The sequence below is a fragment of the Oryzias melastigma genome, linkage group LG5, assembly GCF_002922805.2.
Source record: "Oryzias melastigma strain HK-1 linkage group LG5, ASM292280v2, whole genome shotgun sequence".
Lineage (NCBI taxonomy): Eukaryota > Metazoa > Chordata > Actinopteri > Beloniformes > Adrianichthyidae > Oryzias > Oryzias melastigma.
Genome location: NC_050516.1, coordinates 10,484,244 through 10,494,170, shown reverse-complemented (window position 1 = coordinate 10,494,170; position 9,927 = coordinate 10,484,244). Strand labels below are relative to the sequence as shown.

At 38.1% G+C, this 9,927-nt stretch overlaps 1 protein-coding gene across 5 annotated transcripts in view; it reads right to left on the bottom strand.

The window, feature by feature from the left end:
• Window positions 1–9,927, bottom strand: part of LOC112144798 (calmodulin-binding transcription activator 1) — an 85,372-nt gene that overhangs the window by 25,263 nt on the left and 50,182 nt on the right. For 4 of the 5 annotated variants that reach the window (XM_024269580.2, XM_024269578.2, XM_024269579.2 and 1 more), the window contains exons 5-7: window positions 8,457–8,592; window positions 3,578–3,649; window positions 916–1,069 (exon numbers count right to left, since the gene is read on the bottom strand). In XM_024269580.2, the coding sequence (XP_024125348.1) occupies window positions 916–1,069; window positions 3,578–3,649; window positions 8,457–8,592 (362 nt within the window). The remainder of the gene's footprint in view (window positions 1–915; window positions 1,070–3,577; window positions 3,650–8,456; window positions 8,593–9,927) is intronic. The other variant, XM_036211841.1, reaches the window with a different exon arrangement.

Below are 9,927 nucleotides of genomic sequence, written 5' to 3'. Positions count from 1 at the left end.
CACTATTCACCGATGTTCACATGTGACAAGTGAAAGCAAATATTAAGATTTAACAGAGAAACAACCCTAATCGACAATTTCTGATTAATCTAAAACAAAAACAGAGAAAAGTCTGATTCTGTGCTTCAGCATCCTTTATAAGGATAATTAGGAACGTGTTGTAGGGAAACACTTGAGAAGTATCTTTCAATTTTTAATACCACTTCTAGCAATCAACAATTAGTTTTTTGTTTTAAACCAGAACTCTGTTTTTTATTTGGAAAATACTAGAAAAACAGAGACCTTTGACCCAATGACCAGTCTAAATTAGTTTTAAATCTAACCTTTTGTCTCACCGCTTAACCAGTAAGAGGATTTTTTATAAATTAAACATCGTAGTCGTATTTGTACCCTGGGACTTCGGCTGCAATTGTAAAATTATAAATCACTAATTGAAAAGAACAAAAAATAAAAACAACAGGTTCAAAATTTACTTAGAACAGCACTCTTGGAACTTTCAGAGAAAAATTATCAAGAGATTACTGGATTTACCAAAACAAAAATGAAAACTTCAGCAGAATCCATTTCCTAACAGTTTATTCAGTCATTTATTTTAAAAACAAAATATATTGAAGGTGATAAGTCTTGTAAATGCTTACAGGATTGTTTCCTCGTCTTTCAATTGTTAGCAATGAGGGAAGTTTCTGCACGATGGATTAAAAAAAAGTTTTTTTTGGTTGTTCTATAACCTCTAACATAAAAACAGGAGGAACAGGAAGGTTAAAATGCAACGATGATGAACAGAGCCCGTTTTAACCACCTTGCAATTTGGCAAAGAGCTGACTCGTTCCACCACAGCCCCCACGGTGGCTCGTGTTTCAGGGAGCAAAAGTGTGAAAGCTGAAACATTAGAGTCCGAGAGCAGAGGTAACTCACACATAGGCTTCAGCTGCCCTATTAGCTCCTCCTTGCTCCACTTGGCCCACTCCTTCCGATCTGTGTTGATGGAGCACAGGACGGGACCACATGGCTTCCCGCTGTCATCCACCGCCGGTACATTCAGGTAGTGCACGAGCACGATGTCAGGGTTCTGGCGCACACGGAAACATGCAAATATGGACAAAAAGTGTTACTTTGAGACGGGCCTCATTTATTAAATCGCCACTGTGGACGGAAACAAACAGAAAAGTGCTTTCACAAAGGGAATGACGGGTTGGGGAAGAAGGAAAGGAGAGTTGAATAGAAAGTGGAGGACGAGGAGGAGGTCAGAAATGGCGTGTCAGATAAGATTCTCTCACCTACCCATAAAAGATTTAACAGCTTGAGCCCACTCATCACTCTCTAACGCAGCAGTGTCTTTGTGTGTGTGTGCGTGCGTGTGATAGGATATATGTGGAGGTAGAGAATGAGAAGAACAGATGGTGAGCAGTTCTTACTATACTATAGGTCACCAACAGACCTATGGAATTTCTATTCCATGAATGATTCAACAAGTGGGTTTGTGTTCCTGCATGTGTGTCTGTCAGAGAGAAGCTCTTCTTGATGAAAGATTCAATAGACAGACTCAGGTTAGGGGCTGGACCTGCTGAGGTGGAACACTTTTCCTTCCAAAAGAGGATAGCACGGGGGCAGCTACAGCACCTCGGCGTGCTGAGCAACATCCTTCGCGGACATATTCATGACCGTGTTCTTTGATATGTTTGCAAAGAGGAGAAAATGGTCCATTGCCGGTCATAATGTAGATATTTCCCTTCACGTTTTGAAAAACTGAAACCGCTCTGACAAGAAAAATGTGTTTGAACTGAACTTTTATATCACAAGTGATGCAAACTTGTGTGGATGTGTTCTCATTTCCCTTTAGACCACATGTGTCAAAGTCAAGGTTGGATCCGTGGCCTGATGTTATTTTGAGCTTATCTAACAAGCATAAATTTGACAAAGTATATTTTTATGGAGAGTAAAATATTAAAAGTTATTTAAGGTTTAAGTTGATTTATTCTGGAATAATATTCTATTTTTTCTTTTATTTTTATTATTTCTAATTATGTTAAAAAGTTACAGTTTTAAAGTTTTAAAAACTGGAATTCTGCTAGATTTTTGGCACTTACTAAGATTTTATTTTAGGCTATTTTTTAGTTTAGGTAGTATTTCAGCTACATGCTAGCTAGTTTGGCTAATTTAGTTTTTTTTTAAGTTTTTAGACTATTTAGCTAATATTTGAGCTACATTCTAGCTATTTTGACTAATTTAGACTTTTTTTGGCTGTTTTGGAGTTTAGCTAACATCTAGGCTACATGCTAGCTGTTTTGGCTAATTTAGGCTTTATTAAAAAAATGTTTTTAGGCTGTTTTGGAGTTAGGCCAATATTTATACACTAGCTGTTAAGGCAAATTTAGGCTTTTTTAGTTTTTTTGGCTATCTTGAAGTTTAGCTATTTTTTTAAGGTACATGCTTTGGCTTCCCGAAGTTTTTTTTTTTTTTNNNTAGCTAATATTTTAGCTGGCTATCCGCTTCAGCCTTTTTTAGCTATCAATTTTATGCATTTTCAGCTATCAGCACTAGCATTATTGCAGGTAATGCTATATATCTATTTCATAATTATATTAAAAAGTTGTGGTTTTTAAAGTTTTACAAATGTAGTTTTAGAGTGTTCAATACATTTTTATCCTGTTCAGCCTGCCTCCTAAGGTATATTTTGGATTCTGGCCCCTAGTGCGATTGAGTTTGACACCCCTGCTTTAGATGGACACAGGCAGGCAAAGAGGAAGGCAGGAATGCTCAAGATCCATCATGCAAACATGTCATCTGGAGATGATGAAGACCTGGCGACCATTTCTTGCTTGGCCAACAGAGGGAGAGGCCTGCACACAACTGCTCTCTGTTGTCTCACACATGAGTAGCAGAGTGAGTCCAACATCTTTATGAAAAGCAACATGCTCTTATACACAGGAGACTCCAGTGTGTGCGTTTCAGTGGGAGCGCGTTGTGTGTATTATTGGTTGCTCCGGGGCATTTTCTTGGAAGCGACCACATAGCGAGCTGCACCTCGGTCCTTGATGTAAGTATTGAGATTCAGGGATTTCTCAGCACACTGGTCGGAAGTTCCAGCCAAATTCTGCCAAAGGAACAAAAGCTGCCCCCCCTACACACACACACACACACACACACACACACACATCACAGCACTGTGTGGCACTCTGTCCAGCATAATCTAGAGAGGTACTCCAGTCAGCCAAACAACATTAGCTTTTACTACCAGTCCAGTGTTCTGATAGTATTTTCAGCAATCTGAGTCTGCTCCATTAATTTGAAGAGGGTTGCTTTTATGGCTGCTTTATAGTTTAGCTTAATGATTTGTTTTGAAAATCTCACAGGTGAAGTTTTCCATGAAACCAATATTCTATATTATATCTAGCTGTCTCATTTTGTGACGAATGTAAAATAAAACTTAACATGGCAAGGTTTAATTTTACACAACAGCCACAAAAAACAAAGAGTGATGTGAAATGGCCTGCAGTTACAAAGCCGTTGTCGCTCTTCAGAAAGTCTTGTTCTGTGCTTCAATGTATGCCAGAAGGCAAGGTGGGAACAGGCTTACCTGCAGCAGCCAATAGCATCTACGATGGAAAGTGGGGATGATGGAGGAGTGGACGTAGCAGCCATACAGACACTGGAGAGAGGAAAGGAGAAGACAGGAGAGGAGAGGACAGGAGGTTGAAGTGGTTAACGAGAAAAGAAAAGGGAGGAAGCCAGACGAAAATTGCAAAAAGGAGAGGAGGAGGAGAGAACAGGAGAGGAGAACTTAGGTTATACCCACTTAGGTTGTATTGATTGCGGGGCTGAAAGTAAATTGCAGACATGCTGTATGTGTTTCTTTTTTCTAATGTCTTTTCTAAAATACCATCAATCTGAGGTTGACTACAACAGAAATGCACTGCCTCTGCAGAAGAGCGCATAAACCACAGGGAAGTCTCAAAAAGTTGTCAGAAAGTTGTCAGCTTGCACAAGCTTGCACACAACGTGAAAGAGTAAAAATACAAGTCAACCGGACAAAGAGGATGAAGAGAATGCAAGGAAAGCAGAGCCAGTGTGGACTGTCAGTGTGCGCAAAATGAAGAAAAGTAGTCCTTAAGAGGGGGCTTAAGTGACTACAAATACCCCTTAAGTAAGGGATGAACATTTTGGTAAATGTTCAATTTTCTAAACAAACTGTCACATTTGTTACCCCTTAAAACAAAATAATTGGAGGATATGTGTTTGTGCAAGACCTTAAATGGATTCTCACTAGGGATGCCACAATTCTGCTTGAAACTAAAATATATGTTACACAATTCAACGGGATTGTGGCGAAAGTAAATCGTTGCATCACCCATGCATATAAATACGTTTACGCTGAAAATTTCGTGTAAAGAAGGTATTATTATTCATTGTTTTATTAAATATTAGCCAACTGAAATGTTTTCCTTTTTGTTATTTGCTTATTAGCAGATTTTAAAAGGATTTTTCTGGTATTTTTTGTTTTTTATTGTTGTTTATAAAAACCCTGAAATAAAACCCTGACCAAAAACCAAGTAAATCAATACTGCATCCCTAACCATCACCCGCTAAAGGACTTTTGCAAAAAACCTCTAACCATGGTTGACTATAGCATCTTTAACACCTTGTTTCCACTGAGCGGTACGGTATGTAAGCTCTTGGGAGAGCTCAAAAGGGGGAAATTAAGGTTTTTTTTTATACTAAGTGAAGGCTATTAAATACTTTTAAATCATGTTATATGAAGGTTTTTCATAAGGTGTCAAATTATCGCGTTAATTGCAATGAATTAATTACAAACATTTTAGTGCCTTAATTTTTTTTCCATTGCATTAATCTCACTTTTGCATCCGATGGTTATTTCCAAGTTTTTTATTTTTATTTTATTTATTTGCACTTATAGGTGATATTGCAAAAAAAAAAAAACAGGTATAAAAATGCATTAAAAAGTAGGTGCAGGAAGAAGCCAAAAAACCCATGTGGGCTTATATTAGAGCTTCTACCTAATAAAACTTTAAATGAACATAAAATACAATTATTCACACTGGAGGAGCATTTGATTCCACTCATGCCATGGTCATTTAAAAACATATATAGATACTGAATACATTATTAGAACTTCAATCCTGTTATATTTATACGTTTGAATACTTTTTTACAAAAGCAGACAGTTTAATACGCGGTGCGTCGTGTTGTCATGGTAACAAACCGCGCTCCGTGCACAAACCGCGCTCCGCTCTAGCTCCTTTCTGAGAAAGGTGATCATCATGAGAAGTTTAAAAAAGCATAATTTTCGAGGGAAAATTCCCCTCTTAGTGCTGGCTTTTGTCCAAATGATGAAAAAAAAGTTTATAAAAAAAAAGTCTAAAAAATTCCATGCCTCTGTAGCGTTTCTTTTCTTTCTTCTTAGATTCTTGTCTCTTTTTCTCTCCTGCTTCATCTCAGTCTTTAAAATAATCAAATTCACCCTCATAGGTCAAATTAAAAGAATTTAAATCCCTCTCATGTTTTTTCTGCTGTTTTGCTGCACTGTGGAATAAGGTATGTCAACGTGATCTGAATTATGGTATTCATAAGAAATTCGTGTTCAATATTTTTTGTTCTTTTAGTTGTTTTTTTTCATGTAAGAAGGTGGATGTGATATTTTGTTGTTGTTTTTTATTTCTTCAAGATTGACAAAAAATACCTCTCGTTTTTTATAAAGTAAAGGTTGGAAGTCTTTTATAATTAAAAAGAAAAAGTAATAAATCCACCTGTTTAGTTTTATTTTGATCTTTTACTGCCCCACAATGTCACAAACGTAAATAAAATACCTCAAAATTAGGATTTTAACAGCAATTATTAGGGTTAAAATATTCCAATCAAAATCAATTAATTAGATTAATTAATTACAGGTCATGATTAATTAATCGCACTAAAAAATGAATCACATGACAGCAGTACTTTTATAGTATGTTACACTTCTATGCCAGATTGATGAATTCATTGTTACATTAACCCACATGGAGCTCCAGACCAGTTGAAACCAGTTTGGGAAAGTTTGAAGTACCAAATCAGTGCTTTTCCACTGAAAAACAAAGCCATGCATTATCTTGCTGGCAGGAGCAGGAACATGGACACTGACCACTCAAGATGTAGGTTTGGTGAAGATGAAGATTTAGGATAGTAAGTTCTGACAAAGCTAGACCAGTAGCCACATGTGACCCAACTCAAAGACTATATTTCTGGCATATTACAAGGTTTTGTCTTTCAAGACCTTGTTATTCAAATTCCAGTTGGGTTTTTTGATCACTTTCTTCCTCATCAAGGAACACGCAGGGTTAGCAGGTGTAACCTCATACGATACGGTTTAGAAAGGTCCAAGCAAATCAGGTGAGCATCTTCACTCACGTCATGGCGGATCTAGACTGATTGCGTAGCTTTTTGTCATAGTAGTGCGGCTACAGCAAAAGCGAAACTATCAGCAGCAAGAATGGAAGTGATCCAGCAGATCATTTTTGGTATTTTGGATTTACAAAGCATTCGATGTTGCTTGAGAGAAGAACAATTAGGCCAAAAAGAGGAGAAAACTTTTGGCTTTGGTTTGGCACTTTCTTTTGTTGTAATGACCTTCCGCCAATCAACGGGTTTGATTGTGTGACAATAGAAGCTCCACCCTAATCTATTTATTTTTCAATGGGAGCCGAAAAATGGCACAGTTCGGCACGGTTTAATGGGTCCATTTTATAATAGTTGCGCTTAAAACACCAGTGAAAACGAGGCTTTAACTCAAATCATCTTACAATACAACAGTACTTTATTGATCCAAAAGAAAATCTATTATTTTTCCTTTTGATCTATTTTGCATTTTATGTTAACCATCATTGTGTCACTCTTTTTCTAGTTTATAGTTTCTATACAGAAGCAGGAAGTCATTAGAAATTCCTCTTAAGCCTGCCCCCATTTCCCATCACCCCTTTGATTGCACTTTCTCCTGCTAGCTTAGAACCCCTCACACCTCCAACCTAATATTAGTGATGTTCTAAAACAGCGAGCAATGTTGGGGATATTTAGTTATACAATTGTGAATTCAGATGAGAAAAACAAAGACAAACATGGATCCATTTGTCTGCATCAAAAAGGAGTGTAGCAGGAAGCTTTTACCTGCTGTTTTAGATTCCACGTCACACCTACAAACCTTTTTAAACAGTGTTTTTTTAAGCTGCTCCTAATTTTTGACTTTGAATAAAGAAATACTCAGAAATACAATTTTAATCTTAATTTTCTTGTCTTCCATCATTTTAAAAATGGTACAAAAACATGCTAAAAACACCAAAAAACACAATTTTCATTGGAGTGGGTCTTTAAAAAGGCAGTAAAAACAAAATTTTACTCCCCACAAACATTGCTGTATTCGTAAATTGTTTTTTTTTTTAAGACAAAACTGCCACAATATCAGGCAATCGGGCAATTTGCACTTTAAGCTTGTTCACTGTTTTCTTCCCATTCACACTTAAACACACTTATATTTTGTCACCATTTTTCCTCTTCTCTGAAGTAGCCCGCCCCTCTATCTAAAGTGTGTTTTGCCAAAGGCAGAGTGCATTTCCATATATTTCCATTTGGTATGAGGAGCCTCTCTACCAGGGTTATGTTTTTCTCTCATGCTTCCTGCCTCTCTCATCCTCCTTCCCTCCGTCTGCTCGTCTTTGCTCATTCCCCCGTTCCCTTCCACTGCTCTACACCCTGCTTACTTGTTTGCTCGGGGTGGGACGGTGGGAGAGGTGACACAAACAATTACTGACCAAGGAGAAACACACGGGGCTTAGGCGTGAACGTGTCTGAGGATGTGAAGCAAGAAACGCAGAAACGTCAGGCTGAGTTTGAAATTATAAATGATTACATTTGAATGTAATTTTTGATCCCAGTAGTGCCTTAGATGTTCTTCCATGTTTGGGGTCTGCCTTCCCTCTCCAAATCTCCCTCATTCTTTCTGTTTCTGACACATGCATGCTCACTCCTCTCACCTCCTGGTATATTCCTGCTGAATAATCAATTTTTGAGCTGGCTGGTGTGACTGAAACACACACGCGAACTCACACACGCACAGACGCTGCCTTGAGACTGGATCGATACCCCTCTCTGTTCTGCTGAAGGAGGCATTGACATCATTCCTGGCCTAAGGCCAAACACACTCTTATCCTTCAGAAAGAGTGAGGAAGGGAAACGGAGAGCGGAGCAGGACGGGAAGGGAAAAAAGAAAAAGAAAAAGAGGGGGTACTACTTGTTTTCAGGCCGCAAATTGGCCTGTAGCTTGGGCGGTGTGTGTGATTTTGTGTTCATTTGTGTTATAAGCATGTGTCTCCTTAGAGTCAAGGGGAGTAAATTCAGGGCAAGCTTGGCAGGGTAACAAGTTCCAGCGGCAAACACCATCATCGACTTGTTTTCCCTTTGCAGCCTCTCACCTCGACTCCCTGGACTTTCAGCTTCATGTGATCTTCTCGAGTGGTCTTCCCATCTTTCCTCTTCTTCCAGCAGTAGCCATCTTTCCTGTACTTCACCTTTTTCCGGTTGTAGAGGATCATAGAGCCATTCTGAGGCCTGTTAAAGCACAGGAGGGAGACTGTGTGAGGGATCCAGTTCACACTGTATTGCTGAACTTAAATGGTGCTCATAAGAAATCCTTTTGGTCAGCGCTTCCTCCTGAAACTTGCAATAGAATCAAGATTAATTCAAGTCACGCATGCAAAGGCTTTTTTTTTTTTTCACAGTGACGCCACAGTCTATGAGCTCCCTCCCCTCTCATACTCCTCATGCTCCAACATGTTAATATTTTAGCAGGGTGATTTATTGGCACAGTGAGAGCATTGGCCTCTAAGCTCTCTTTCTTTACACACCTGGTGAGATGAACATCATCCACAAACACAAACACAGAGAAGCTCACCAGGAGTCACATGTGCAAAGACAAAGATATTAAAGTGATGCTAGAAATGCCACGACCTACTGCTGCGTGTTCTCTGGGCTCAATGTCAAACCTGCTGCTCAGCAATCAATCATTACACTTTAAAACATCAGGGACAGGTATGTGTGTGAGAGCTGGAGAAATGCTTCTGTGCCTTATCTCCCCACAACAGACAGAGAACAGACCTGTTAGCAATCAATACCTTCACATGTAAACTTATGAATGCTCTCTGAACAGGTGCAGACACGTGCACACCTTTGCAGTTATTTTGATCAGAATATTTCTCTCACTTTTTACAATAAATTAACATTTTAACCTATATTATTGTTTCTATTGTAAAATCCTTCACAGTGTTTTTTTAATGATGATTATACAATTTTTAACCAAAACTAAAAAGCCTCCACTGTTTTTTATGACACATTTTTGCTCATACTTTCTTCTTCTGGATTAATAGGTGTAATGCTATAGCGTGATCGCCACCTAGTGTCCAAACTGAAACGTCCTCCAGGAGAAGCAGAACAATGTTTACAATGTTAATGATCTGAACATTTTAGTTAGAACTTCTCCTTTAGAGAATCCATGTAACACTGGATGATATTAACAATCTCATTATTTCACTGATACATTTACAGTATGTGAATTGGATCAGATTAATATAAATATATTCAAAACATACAGTAGATTATTGATGTATTTCTAAGCAAATGTGAATAAATACTCAAAATTGAATTGAATTGAAGAATCTAAAAAAATCGTAATCGAATCGATCCAGGCTCTTGTTAATCGAATCAAATCGTTTCTGGAAATAATAATGGACACCCAGCCCTACCTAGTAGTAATCTTGTAGTAAAATACGACCAATGAAACAATGTTGTTTAATTATAGGTATTCAAATTTAGAAGACACAAACTTGCCAGCTTCAGTTAAGTTAAACTGAATGCTATGATGGAAACCATGTGTGTGTGTGTGTGGGG